The sequence below is a fragment of the Narcine bancroftii genome, chromosome 9 (assembly GCF_036971445.1).
Source record: "Narcine bancroftii isolate sNarBan1 chromosome 9, sNarBan1.hap1, whole genome shotgun sequence".
NCBI classification, from domain to species: domain Eukaryota; kingdom Metazoa; phylum Chordata; class Chondrichthyes; order Torpediniformes; family Narcinidae; genus Narcine; species Narcine bancroftii.
In genome coordinates this window covers 71,684,746-71,699,937 of record NC_091477.1, presented here as the reverse complement: position 1 = coordinate 71,699,937, position 15,192 = coordinate 71,684,746, and the positions used below count along the sequence as shown (strand labels likewise).

Below are 15,192 nucleotides of genomic sequence, written 5' to 3'. Positions count from 1 at the left end.
CTCTTCACCTCTTAATTGTAAGCCGATAGTGCTCCCATCTCCTCGTGACTCACCTCAAACACAATGACAAAGCCGAGACGAATTGCCATTAGGTTCCAATACATTAGGGTCAAGTGGCCATTGGGATCCCTGAACTCCTTGTACCTACAAATCAGTGAACATGTACATTTAGAAACAGATTGCCACTCGTGCTTGGTAATAAATCAACTCCATTTTTTTTGTTTTTTCCAGATTCTAACTTCCCATTCTCTTCCCAATTCTTGGTTCTCCTCTACTGACTTCTAAAAGAATCAGAATTTATTGTTATAAACATGAAATTCATTGTTTTGTGGCAGAATTACAAGTGTAAATATTGCAATAATTAAAAAAAAAACAAGTGAATTAATGTAAGTGTCTGCGATCCATTCAGAAATCTGATGGTAGTGGGGAAGAAGCTGTTTTTGTACTGCTTGGTGTTTGTCTTGAGGCTCCTGCCCCTCCCCCTTCCTTGATGGTAGCAGTGTGAAGAGGGCATGACCTGGGTGGTGAGGGTCCTTGATGAGAGCACCTGTTTTCTCAAGTCCACTTCTTGATTTCCTCTGTGCAGTGAAGACTGATGCCCTGATGGGTGCGGGTCAAGTTCACAACTCTCTGTAGTCTTTTCCTGTCCTGTGCATTGTCACCTCCATCCCAGACATTAATGCAACCAGTCAGAATGCTCTCCACAGTACCCCTGTGGAAATCTGTAACTCTTTGGTTGCATACCAAATCTCCACAGACTCCTCACAAAGCGTCGATAGCAGCTGGTGAGCCGCCTTTGTGATTGCATTGGCATGGAAGCCCCAGGACAGATCTCCAGAGATGTTTGCATTTTTATCAGCCTCCTTAGTTTGCTTGCTGCTTTTCTAGCTTTCACATCCTGCTTTATTTCCTTCCTAACAGGATTCCTTCCAGGATTTTCCCTCTCAGGCTAGATAAATCAATCCTAACAGCCCCTGAAAATACCCCCATAACTGGTGCTCATCCAACTTGTGCCAATCCCACTTGACTCCAAAATTGTCCTGAAGTTTCAGAAGTCCAAGGTGGAGGAAGGTCCCACCAATTGTACATTTCTCAAAATATTGGTTTGCAAACGTCTCGGATTTCTTCACCGAGCATCATTTGTGGATAGGTTGCAAAGTCCCATTGCCATCACAGACGGAAATGTTTCCTTACTGTTGCTTTATTAAGCCCCCAAGTGTTGGACTTCCCAACCAGCTATGCTTTGTAATTCTATTGGTTCTCTTTAATTTTTTTAAGTCTTCAAATATTATCTTCATTTAACTTTCTAACTCCATGGATCACATCTTTGGTTTGCATGGTTCTTCCTTGTATATCACTGCAAGTATCATTCTTCCTATCCTCCCTCGAGGTCAATACATCTTTCCAAGGTGTGTTGTCCTTAAGTAGTCAAGGTAAACCAGATACATTAGCCATGAACATAATTGCAGCATAACTTCAATTTCCTTAAAATAATCCTCAAAATAAAATGGTTAAAATTCCAAAAGATTTTCTGATTTTTTTTGCAGCTTCCATGATCTGCTTACCTATTTCAAATCTTACACCATAAGGAAGTTCAACATTCAATCCATTTTACTTCTCTGCTAAATGACCTCTTATCTATATGCACTGAAATCTACCTGCAATGGATTTACACATTCACAATCAATTATTATCTCTTTGCAAATGAGCTCTGGAGGTCAACACAAATCCAATTAGGATGAGTTCAGGGACACTGACATCTGTAGACGTGGAGCACCTTCAGTCATCTACCCTCAAATGGGAGGGGTGAACATTCTTTACAGGGTGACCCTGTACACACTACCAAATTATGGATTCTACCTGACCCTATCACATCCCATGTGCTCTTTTGTATGGACTAGCTGGACACATTTCATTTCTTTCCCCATTCCATTCACTGTATCAGGGTCACACCCTAGCCATCTATCAACTTCTAATCGCCCATGCCCATCTTCTCCTGAAGTAGTCTTGCCCTATCCAAATTCATCTCTACACACCCATTTAATCCAACTCTCACTGTGAACTCTACTTATCCTTTAATCTCCACTCACCTGATGTATCAAAGACCCAATTAACCTTGTAAATGCTCATACAAATCCTTTGAGGAATTTCCACCTTTCTCTCTCCATATATACTAAATATACAAAATAAAGCATCCCAGTCAAGAGCTGTCCTTTAATCCAGACTTTCTGGTTGAGTGAGGTATTGGGAGAGGCAGGTCTCGGTGGACAAAATGCACCAGGAGTCTTCCCTCATGTAATGAGGGGCCAAGTCGATGAGTTTGCCTTGTTCCATTGCCTTACCTGCACGTGGTATTGTTCTGATGGATGAAGATGGGAGGGGAGTATGCCAAGGTGAAGTTAACGTAGCCAATTAGGTCACTGCGGTAAACATAACGGTAGTATAGACGGGGCAGAAAATCTGATGTGAACGCTATCAAAAAAGCCTGTGAGAGAACAGATAGCATCAATTTTGTACACCAAAACAGTAAATTTCAGAAGGTTAATATGGTTATATTAAATAAACATGTTAACACGGTTAAATGTATTTTTCCTGTGACTGTTTCCTCACACACCCCAAAGATGTGCAGCTAAGTTTATTAGTTATGTCATCCCTGGCATTGGACAAGTTACAGGGAACTGTGGAAGAATAGGATTTTGTGCATTGCTCTGAGAGCATACATTGAGTCAAGAGGCAGATTGGCATGTTTAATCCTGAAACACAAGGGAGAATGAGAAATAAAATATTGTAGTGTGTTAGACAAGTAAACAGGTCACTGAAAATTTTAATTCTAAAAGGAGAGTTAGGCATGGTTTTCACAATAAATGGACAGTAATTAAAAGTTGTAATGGAGGTGGAACAGGCAGATGTGGAGCAGACCAGGGATCACAAATAACAGCAAATGATGGAAACACTCAGTAGATCAGGAAAGAGGCCCTTTACCTGAAGTGTGAAAGAGAAAAAAAAACTGCTTCAAGTTGCAGAGAAGTTTGGGAAGGGAAGGTGAAAAGAAATGAGTGCTTTAGGGTGAAGGTGGGGATGCTATGCAGTCATGTTGTAGAGGTCACCCAGAAAGAGGCTCGAAATATTAATCCCATCTTGGATATAGTTGGGTGAGGTATTGGGAAGCACAAGTCACTGTGGACATGGAACATTATGAGTCTTAATGATACAGCCCAGGAGAAGTCAATTCTGGGTATTGAATTCTGTGCCACCAATTACACCCAATCAGCCTTCCAACCCTGTACATTTTTTGGAGGGTGAGAGGAAACCAGAGCATCCAGGAAAAACCCATGCAGGTCACGGGGAGAATGTTCAAACTCCTAACAGACAGTGGCAGATTCAAACCCGGGTTACTGGTGCAGTAATATCATTGTGCTAACCTTGCTGCCCATGGTCTGTCTCTCGTCTGGAGAACTCATGGGAGACTCAAACCTTTTCACATTAGCTAACCAGTAAATTGACTGTTCAACAAACCAGTTAAAGAAGCTGTTTTTGCCATTCACACTGGATCACTGTTAATTGATTCTCTGTGTCTTTTCACACTCACCACCAGGCATCCCCAGGGAGAGGGGAACTTATCGAGCAATGGCAGACCTGCCCTCCCAGAATTCTGTGGGCAGAGAAACCCCTCCATGAATGGTCCTTGCATACAGCCCTTTCTCTGCCGCACAGAATTCTGGGATAGTGGGTCCACCACCTCTCTCTCTCTCACACACACACACACACTCACACTCTCTCTCTCTCACTTTCCCATGGTCTTTATAAATTGTGCACCTGAGTTTTACTGCTGCTACCACTTTTCCACAGTCCTTTATAAATGTATAAAGGTTTATACAGGTCACCAGAACAACAGGGGCTGAAGGGCTCATACTGTGCTGTACATAATGCTTAATTATGTTATAATTGGGCATGATTAATTTTGTTTAAATACAAGATCATAATACATTGATCAGGATTTAGTAAATTGAATACAAAGTTTATATTTTATTTTCTTCACGTTCCTGCACTTGTGCAAAAACGTCATCAGCGCGTCACTAATTTGTCTCTGGAAAGTCCATGTCTCTTTCACGCTGGGATAATCAGCCTGCAAGCATCAGATGACCCAAGGATGATACACCTTATCTAGGTGGTCCATCCCCGGGGTGATTTGACACTTACCCTTTAGCTGGTACATTGGCCATTAATTACTAGGGTGCCAGTGTGAAAGGGCATTCTAGGTTTCTCTGCGATCTTGCCCTACCTGCACAAGGTATTGATCTGGTGAAGAGGTTTTAATGGGAGCAGTTAGAGAGTGAGAGCACAGAGAGAGAAGTGCAAGAGGTTGGGAAATGTAGAACTACAGGACCTGCCTGGCAGATCAAGCAAGGCTAATGGAGAGAGAGAACCTTGACACTGAATAAATGATTTACAACAGAAGTAGGGAGAGTGTTGTCTGCATCTCAGGGTCTTTAATGAGAAACCTAATTATGGTCACTCAGAGTTGCACAGAAACAGGCCCTCTGGCCCACCATGTTCATGTTGACCATCAAGTACCATTCTTCACTAGTCCCATTCATCAGTCCTTGGTCCACGGCCTACTAAGCCTTGGAGATTTATGTGATCATCCAGATACTTAAATATTACCTGTTTTCATGTCCTTCCTCAGCAGCACATTCCTGATTGTCTCTGGGTGAAAAAAATTCTCTCAGATCCCTTTTATGCCCCAGACTCCTCACCTTTGGAGTGTTGGCCTCTGCCATTTGACCCCTCTGCCATGGGGTGTAGTTTCTTACCATTTTCCCTACATCGAAGTCTCTAACAATTTTCCTCCTTCGGCCTCCTCGGTTCCAAAGAAAACAAACCCAGCCTACATTTGCAACCATTTTGGCATGAAGGGAAATGTACACTGCTGAGAAAAATAAAACTCTCGGGAGTTGTAATAAGAACTGAAAATCAGACCCTTGCCACTAATCCTATACAAATGCCATTTGTAAAATTCCCCCTACATTTTCATCAACTCCCTCCAGATGAGACCACTCGCCTACACACTAGGGACAATTTACAGCAGCCAATTAACCTATCAATGTTGGGATGATGGAGGAAATGCACAAATCATGAAAACTTCATGAAGACGACGCGAGAGGTCAGGACTGAATCCAGGTGTTGTGAGACATCTTACTGTGATGCCCAGTGCCTGATGAGATATGTTACACCTACTTAAACTCTGAGGGGCAAGTTTGATCATATGTCAAAATAAGCAGACCACAGTCTATCTTTAATCACTCCTGCAAATGCAGGAGACCCCACGTACACAGAGTCCATGAAGTCTATCTGGGAAGTATTTATTTGATCACTGAGTATATCTTTGCCACTGTTTATCCTGACCTCAGTCAATGGGACCTTTTCCTTCAAGTGACTGATCACAAATCAGGGTCCTAAGCCAACGTTCTCTTCTGGATCTCTGCATTAAATGATGCAGCACCAACAGGGTGGCTGCAGACATTAGCGAACACACACCATAAAAACCTGGGGTTTTACCGTCTGCACAACTCACTGCACAGACTACAATTTGTTGAAAGAATCATATCACATAGTGAATGTGTCAGAAAAGTCTCAAATGAAAACCCTTAAAACTTGACCAACTAAACACGAGATAAAGCAGCAATCACAGATGGCAGTGTGCTTACATTGCTAATTACAGCTAGCTTAGTGATGGTCTCAAGGATGTTGAGCCAGATTCCGATTCCCTGCGCTTTTTTCACGACTGGCCGTCGATACTTGCAAACAAACTTGTTGGCATCCAGACGTGTTTCTATCCAGTTATTTAGTAGAGCAAATAAAGGGGCCAGTGGGCAAGCAGCCACAAAGATGGTGATGAATCCAAACTGGAGCACTGCAAAATGAAGAAACACAAAGCAACTATCAAAATAAATCTGTTAATATGTGCCCTGGGTGTTAACGGACATGATTTAATTTACAGGGTTTTAATTTTGTCAGAATGTCTGAAAACACATCCTAAGTTGTATGCCTACATGAACTTATTGCCACACGTACCATACGTTGTACATGAAAGACACAGTACAGAAAGTGTAGAGTTACAGAGAGAAATTAGTTGGTACAGAGAAATGGCAATATAGTTTTACTAGCATGAGGTTCATTCAGGAGTTTCATAACATTTACCGATCACGCAATTTCAAGAACGACGTAGTCCTCCTCGGTCTCCAAAGAGAGTGGAGATACAAGATGGGAATCAGATTCCAAGAAGAAATGGAAACAATGGTGGTCAAAGTGATAAAATTGATTTAAAAAAAATACATTTTTTTTGGAAGATCTTAATTATTGATGATAGTTTAATATGAAATGGGAGTTGGGAGAGGGAACTGGGTGGGCACTATTTTCCAGAAGTCGTCAGCTACGTGTGAGTTATCTCACACCCAGTATTTTGTGGGAGTTACCGCATTGTGCAGTTTAAACAGGAGGGGGTAGTAGTAACCTCCTGCCTGTTTTTTTTCTTAATTTTTTTGGTTAAGGAGTGAAGTTTTTTTTATTACTTTTTTTTTAAATACATTTTTTTTCCCTCTTTTATTTGTTTTTGATTGTAGTTTTAAGAGGGAATAAGAGGAAGGGTTTTTTTTCTTCTTTCTTTTTCTTTCTTTTTTTTCTTTTTTTTTCTTTTTTTTTCTTTTTTTTTCTTGTGTTGAGTTGTTGTAAGGAATATCTAAATTGAAGTTTTCTTCTTTTAATGTCCAGGGTTTAAATAATCCCATTAAGCGTAAGAAAGTACTTGCTTACTTAAAAAAATTAAAAGTTGATGTGGCTTTTTTACAGGAAACTCGTTTGACAGATAAGGAACATTTGAAACTCAAACGTGAATGGGTTGGACAAGTTTTTTATTCTTCATTTAATTCAAAAGCAAAAGGAGTGGCAATTTTGGTACACAAGAATTTACCATTTCAGTTACAAAATGAAGAGAAAAATGGTGGAAGATTATTAAAATTGAATTGTACAATTTTTAATGAAGCTTGGACTTTGCTTGATGTTTATGCTCCGAATGTTGAGGATACAGCTTTTGTTGTCGATATGTCTTTATTACTTGGACAATCAAATTCTAATGTGATGATTGGGGGAGATTTGAATGTGGTATTGGAGCCTTTATTGGACAAGTATCCAAGAGTAATTAAGAAATCGAAGATGGCAGTTCAAGTAACTAATATGATGTCAGATTTGAATTTAGTTGATATTTGGCGAAGATTTAATCCTACAGAGAAAGATTTTTCTTTTTATTCGTCACGACATAATTCTTTTTCTAGAATTGATTATTTTTTAATTTCAACACATTTGCAGGATAGGGTTACATCTGTGGATTATAAGGCAAAATTGGTTTCGGATCATTCATTATTATTATTAGAATATTAGAGTTTACAGGAAGTTCAGAGAGCTCCAAGATGGAGATTTAATACTATGTTACTGCAAAAACCGGAATTTATTAGTTATTTAAAACAACAAATTGAGGTTTTTATTAGTAATAATAGTAATTCTGTTTCTAGTCATTTTGTTTTATGGGATGGAATGAAAGCTTTTTTTACGAGGTCAAATTATTAGTTATGCTTCTAAAGTAAAGAAAGAGAGAATTAAAGAGATTGAAGATTTAGAGAAAAAGATAACTGTTACTGAAAAAGAATTTCAAAAAAATGCTACTGAAACGCAAAAGAATCAGTTAACTAATTTAAAATTTAAATATAATGAATTACAAACTTATCGGTTTGAATGTTTAATGAATCGAACTAAACATAAATTTTATGAATGGGGTGAGAAAGCTCAAATTTCTGTCATGGCAGTTAAAAAAGGACCAATTATCTAGAATTATATCAGTAATTAGAAAGAAATCGGGTATTACTTTTAGTCAAAAGGAAATTAATGAGGAATTTTGTAATTTTTATAAAAAATTATATACTTCGGAATGTAAAGATGTAACTGAGGATGCTATAGATTCTTTTTTGAAAAATATTAAATTGCCACAATTGAATCAAGAAGATAGACAGGAGTTAGATAAATCCTTTACAGAAAAGGAAATAGAAACGGCGATAAGAGATATGCCAAATGGAAAGGCACCTGGTGAAGATGGATTTTCTATAGGGTTTTATAAAACTTTTTATGCTGATATATTTCCTATATATAAGGATGTTCTACAACAAATTTATGATACTTTTCGATTACCCGAGTCTTGTTCCAATGCAATAATTACAGTTATACCAAAAAAAGATAAAGATCCTTTACAGGTTTCTTCTTATAGACCAATATCGCTGTTAAATGTAGATTATAAAATTGTAGCAAAAGCTATGGCTAATCGATTAGCTCAATATTTGCCTAAAATAATACATAGTGATCAAACGGGATTTATAAAAAATAGATATGCGTCAGATAATATTTTGCGTTTAATAACTTTGATAAATAAATCTAAATCTCAGATGAATTATCCAATAGTGGTTTCGCTGGATGCAGAAAAGGCTTTTGATAGAGTGGAATGGAAGTTTTTGTTTAAAGTACTTGAGAAATTTTGTTTTGGTTCTTCATTTATTGGATTGATAAAGGCTTTATATAATAATCCGAAGGTCAGAATTGCTGTCAATGGACAGATTTCAGAATCTTTTAATTTAACAAGGTCTACTAGACAAGGATGCCCATTGTCACCTGCTTTATTTGCTATAGTTATTGAGCCTTTGGCACAATTAATACGTCAAAATGAAAATGTTAAAGGCATGAGAGTTTTGAATGAGGAATACAAGATTAATCTATTTGCTGATGATGTTTTATTATATTTGGTGGATCTGGATATTTCTTTACCAGCAATTCAAGAATGTTTAGAAATTTATGGTCAATTATCTGGTTATAAAATAAATTGGACCAAAAGTGAAATTTTAACAATTTGTAAAAATGATTATTCAATCTATAAAAGTATTACAAATTTGAAGTGGACTACACAAATGAAATATTTAGGAATTAATGTTAATACGGAATTTCAAGATTTATATTCAATTAATTATCTTCCTTTAATAAAAATGATTAAATTAGATTTGATTAAGTGGAACGATTTGCCTTTGAGTCTATTAGGGAGGATTAATACTATAAAAATGAATATTTTTCCCCGAATACAATATTTGTTTCAATCAATTCCTTGTTTTTTAAATAAAAGTTTTTTTAAGGATTTATATAAAGCAATTAGAGACTTTTTATGGAAGGGAAAATTTCCGAGGGTAGCGATGAGAAAGTTGATGTGGGATTTTCAATTTGGAGGTTTAAGATTACCGAATTTTCAACATTATTATGAAGCAGCTCAATTTAAATTTCTTAGTGCATTAATGAATATGGATGATCCACCCAGTTGGGCAAAGATAGAAATGACGGTTATTTCAGAAAAACTTTCTCACGAGTTTTTCTTTTGATGGAATAAAAATTTATTACGAACTTATGATGTCCCGATATTGAAGCATTTATTAAACTTATGGACAAGTAAACTTAATAAATTGGGGCTCAAAAATAAATGGTCTGGACAATTTCCATTATATAACAATCAACTTGTTCCTTTTATAGTCTCCAATATTACTTTGAAACAGTGGGAAAGGAAGGGAATAAAAAATTTATCCGACTGTTTTTCTGAGGGATGTTTTTGTTCTTTTGATGAATTACAAAGGAAATTTGGTATTAGTGGAAATTCTGTATTTGTGTATTATCAATTAAGATCTTTTGTAAAACAGATATGTGGTCGACATATGATTTTATTGCCTGATTCTAATTTTGAGGAATATGTACTTTCAATACCACAAAAGGGATATATATCTGATTTGTCTTGTATTTTACAAGAAATTGATAGTAAAAAAGATTGGGATAAGGATAAGTTGAAATGGGAAAAAGATTTAGGTTTTATAATGGATGGAAATTTGTCAGAATAGTATTAGGAAATTGGTTAATGCTAGATTAGCAATGATTAATTACAATTTTATACATCAGTTATATTTAACACCGGAGAAACTAAAAAAGTTTGGTCTTAGTAAGTCGGATTGCTGTTTTCGTTGTGACCAGACGGCTAATACTTTTTTGCATACTGTTTGGTTTTGTGATTGATTGCAACAGTTTTGGAAGGGTATTCAATCTATATTTAATAGTTTATATAATATTTGTCTTGTATTAGATCCTGGTATATTTTTATTTGGGAATATGCAATCATTAATTGATTTGGGCCTACAAGATTATCAGATTTCTTTTATCTATTTAGCTTTAGCTGTGGCCAAGAAATGTATAGCTCTTACTTGGAAAGATAGAAATTTATTAACTTTAGATAGGTGGTATTTGGAGATGAAGTTCTGTTTGACTATGGAAAGGATATCTTTTTCAATTCAGGATAGGATGTCTTTTTATAGGTTGAAGTGGACTCCGTTTGCTAAATATATGCATTTAAGTTTGATTTAAATATGTTTTTAAGTTTGATATTTTAGTATTGATTTTTTTTTTTGATGTTAGTATCTTTATTTGTTATGTTTTATTTTTTGTGTAAGGGTTTTTTTAATATATATAATTATTGTTCATTTTATTAACTCTTCACTCTTTTACTCTTTATTTTGGGGGGGGCGGTTGGACTAACTTTAAGCTAGGTCATTAATGTTGTGCACTAATTTGGGGGGGGGTTTAGTTTATTTAGTCTGCCGATGTAGTATTGTAATTTTTATTATCTTATGTTTAATCTTTTTACTGTAACTTTCTATTTTATTCATGTTATAAAAATCTTAAATAAAGTTTAAAAAAAAAAGGAGTTTGATAACAGCACAAAATAAACTGTCCTTGAATCTGGTACTGCATTATGTCACACTCGTGAATCTTTTTCCCAACAGGAAAGTGGTGAAGAGAGTTTGGGATGAGTCTAATAATGGCTGCTTTTCCAAGGCAATGGGAGTATAGATGGAGATGATGCAGGTATACTGTATGTAATGGTCTAAGCCATGTTCACAACCCTCTCTACAGCTTCTTGCCATCTTGGACCACCCAATGATGCATCCTGACAGGATCTGGTGAAATTGAAAATGCAGCAGACATTTTGCTCATTTCAAGCTCACATGCAGATAAATGACTACAATTCACAAACACAGTGGGGAGACTCAGTGGGTCATGCAACAGGAAGAAAGGTAATCAACATTATTGGCCTGATCCCTTCATCAGATTAATATCCAGTTAATTTGAGGGATAATTGTTTAAAAGCAGGGATGAACATTCTTTCAAGGACTGAGCTGTTGGGTCTGCTTAAACCATGGACTGTACTGAGATCCTAATAAGGTCAACCATGAGAAGGCAGCTCAAAAGTGGGAAAGGGCGGTCCAATAGCTAAAAGACCATTTCTTCCCTGCAGCCATCCTGAATGAACTCAGTGCTCTCATGCTGCCCTTGCTCGGTGCCAATTAATCTTTCTTTTAATTGCAATTTTGGACTCTGTAAATTTTGCACGGTTAGAGATAACCCATTAGTCTGCTCGCAGAAGAACCCTTCTCGCTAAACTATAGTGTGGAAAATAAATGTAACCCTCATAATATTACTAATGTAAAAAGCACAAAAAATGCACATTTATTTTTTGTTACCCATCCTGTTTGACGTATCCATTCAATACAAAACTGTAAATTGAAATCAATAACTGCAGATGTTAGAAATCTGAAAATGAGGAAAAATGCTGGAAATACTCAGCGTCAGGCAACAAATGTGGAAAGAAAAACAGGTAATATTTCAATACAGACCTTTCTGATAACAGGCACTCATAAGATACAAGAGCAGAAATAGGCCATTCAGCCCATCAAATCTTCTCTGCCACCCAAATGCACAATCAAATCTAGATACACACACCCACAGACTAAACCAAATCCAACCCCATTCATGTGCATCTCAATCTCATGAGTACACTCAAACATCCATTGTCAAACTGACTTGGAAAACCTCAGCAGGTGTGGACATTGCTTTTCTAAAAGCTCAAAGGTAGGAGCATAGGATCTTGTAGTCTTCCTGGGGAAACGGTCTGCAAATGTGAGGTCTCCCAATTCCCTTGAAGTCTGCAGCCTCTGTGGCTGAAGATGCCACTCAGAAAGCACCCAGCCTGACCACCATAATGAAACGGCCATTGTAAGGAATCCTTGAGGTGTGCGATCAAGCAACAGTTTTCAGAATGAGCTAGCACTCTCCTGGATGCTATGCGGGTGAGTGTGATGTCGGAACACAAAAGAAAAGTGGACCTTTAAATTTTCCAGCAAAGGTGCAAACAGCTCCATGAAAACCAGGAGGGTCATAACTGTTCAACATCAGATACATTTTGACACAACCTGTCAGAGGTAAGTTTTTTTTTAATATAACACAGATTGTCATTGCTCATGTTGGAGGCTGGTGCAATAGGGACATTTAAAAGACTTTTAGGTAGGCACATGGATGTAACAAAAATAGAGCGTTATGGATGTGATGTGAGGTTGGGTAGATCGTTGTGATGTAGGTTTACATGGGTTGGCATGATATTGTGGGCTGAAAGGCCTATACTGTGCAGTAATGTTCTACTTTCTACCTGCTGTGGTCCAATACCGGGTTGCAAGACAGCTGCCACTATTAGTTGCGTGGCCGGTGTACGAACATTGTCACTGCTTCGAGGATAAATGGTGCTAGAAAAGGCCAGTGAAATTTCAGCAGTAGTGCAATGGCACATGGAAACAGCAGTACGTACAGGAAAACCCGTTATCCAGAATTTAACCAACTGGCACCAGAGGTGGATTAGCTGAGTAGACTGAAGCCTTTTGGGCCCGGAAGGTAAAGGGGCTCGTCACAACAACTGGTACACCAATGTAACCACTTGTCAACATGGGCTCGCGTTAGTCCTGGGTCCACCCGTCAATCAGCAGCGGGGTCTCAGTTCCATCTATTAATTCAGGTTCTGCCGGTCCCAATGCTACTTGTCAATCAATGTTCGTGTTTGAACAGTCTGAACTCAGCTCCTGCAGCGTCGCTCACTGGAGGTGACCCGACCTTATCCTGTTATTTTGTATTGAGACTGTTTATGTAGAACTGATTTTATTTATCCTTTTGTAACAAACAGACTTTTCAAATTATTCAGGGCTAGCAGATGGCTTCTGTAAGTTTTGTTTAATTGTAATGAGGTTTTTCCTCCCCTCCTCCAACCAATCACCAACTAGTGTATTCCCAGCACAACCCCGGCAGATAGATTTGGAATATGTGAGGGAACCATGTCCAAAGGGTAATAAGTGGAACAATTTCACTTTATGCTATTCAACAAAAGATGGGGGCTGTGGGGTAAGATCAGGGGGTGCCTTACTAAAGCTGAGCCTCAGGCCCAGGTGGTAGTTAATCCACCATTGACTAGCAGCCCCAAGCAACTAGCAAAAAAAAAACAACCGCATAAAATAAACAGGTATAATAAAATACGGGTTTAAAATTGGCACGCTTCACCATTGGTTCACCAATCCCACAACAAGCAATCTCAAACAACCAGAAAATTCACTTATCCGGCATCTATCCATCCCCAAAGGTGCCGGATACCAGGGGCTTTACTGTAGTTACTCTTGCAATTGATTTTCATTCACTGCGCATCACCAAATACTATTGTCCTTCCAGGCGAGACAGTCATGTAAAATAGATTTTACACCTGAAGACTTTGATAACAACATGACTTTGTTAAACTGGAGAATGGACAACTTGTCAGCCATATAATATTTACATTATGGTGTTCCATAGTCTGAATGGATCATTCTTTATTTTACCTACACTGCTCAGAAACATTTGTGCTTCTAAACTGCTCTCAGAGTAACATATAAGGGTTGGTATACATGTTGGCAAACTATCAAGTGCAATCACTGATCTCAGTGAGGCAGAGATTAGGAAAATAATAACTGCAAGAATAGTTAGGTTTCAAACCAAAATCACTTCTGACAATCCTGGTAAGCTATCTAGTTTGTATAAAGTGAGTGGGAGGATTTAAAAAAAAAAATACTGTTTCACCAAATATAACGTGAACTACTTTCACGTTCTTACCATTATTATGTTAAGGGGTGATGAGCATTTGATGCAATTCACCGTGAAAGCCTTTTGAATTATAAAGTCTTCTTATATATGTGCACTGATCCTCACTTGAGTTACATTGCGAGTTACTTACCCATCTCAAGATATTCATCAAAGAGTCCTTCACAGACCAGCAGGCCATAATCCTTCTCCCAGGGCTGAAGCTCTGGACTGCCCTCGACTTTGGCGGCGTTCTTCAACTTTCGCTTCTGCCACCAATATTTCAGCTTCCTGTTCAATGAGTAGCACAAAGAGGTAAGTGAAAGCCAATCAGTTCAAAGTCTGACTGCTGATGGTACTGTCGATAAAACCATCAGGAAGTTCTCAGCTCTGATGTGGAGAGCTGTTTTTATTTTGAAATGGCCACTCAAGCATCTAGGTCAATGCCCTTCTGATGGCCATTTCCCATCAACAACACCATCCAGAATAGAGTATGTGGTAGGAGCTATGGAAGGTGAATTGGCCATTGTAAATGGCCTCTGGTTTGTAGGTAAGTGGTAGTGGTTGGAAGAGGTGGGGGGGGATTGATAGGGATTTGGGAAGAATAAAATGGGGTTAATGCCCCCCCATTTATCTTGCTTCCTATCCCAATATCTCCATTCCTCCAGCTCTGCATTCACAGAGCTACCCCCTTCCTCCAATAAATTTTCAGCTTTTCTCTCCTGCCCTCCTTATCCATGTCCACCTTGGCTGTTAGCCTATGCTCTTCCCACCTCCCCCTATATTTTATTCAGGCACCTTCCTACTCTTTGCTCATACCTTGATGTCAATTATGTATCTTTTCCTCCTATAGAGGCTGAAGGAGCTCTTCAGTGCTTTTGTATATTTAATGTAGGATTAGTCTTAAAAGCTGCTTAATGTTCAACTTGATTTTTCTCCCACTTGCCAATGCAATCTTAAATGGTTCCCTCTGTGATAAGGTCAAAGGGTCAACTTCCATGTTGTACAAATCTAAGGATCCATAAGGATCTTTTCAGCCTTAGAAGACTAAACATTTAAACTGTGGCGACGAGATCACAACTACCTAGTTCACCATGGCCTCAAGCGTTCCATCTCATAAATGACCGCCCCCCGCACCTC

The 15,192-nt window shown here is 38.1% G+C and overlaps 1 protein-coding gene across 2 annotated transcripts in view; it reads right to left on the bottom strand.

Moving 5' to 3' along the window:
• The window catches only part of LOC138742271 (anoctamin-7-like), an 88,895-nt gene that overhangs the window by 9,882 nt on the left and 63,821 nt on the right, over positions 1–15,192 (bottom strand). The window contains exons 19-22 of one of the 2 annotated variants that reach the window (XM_069896417.1): positions 14,207–14,343; positions 5,709–5,914; positions 2,343–2,485; positions 54–144 (exon numbers count right to left, since the gene is read on the bottom strand). In XM_069896417.1, coding sequence (XP_069752518.1) covers positions 54–144; positions 2,343–2,485; positions 5,709–5,914; positions 14,207–14,343 — 577 coding nt within the window. Of the gene's footprint in view, positions 1–53; positions 145–382; positions 1,420–2,342; positions 2,486–5,708; positions 5,915–14,206; positions 14,344–15,192 lie in introns of those variants that run through there. The other variant, XM_069896418.1, reaches the window with a different exon arrangement.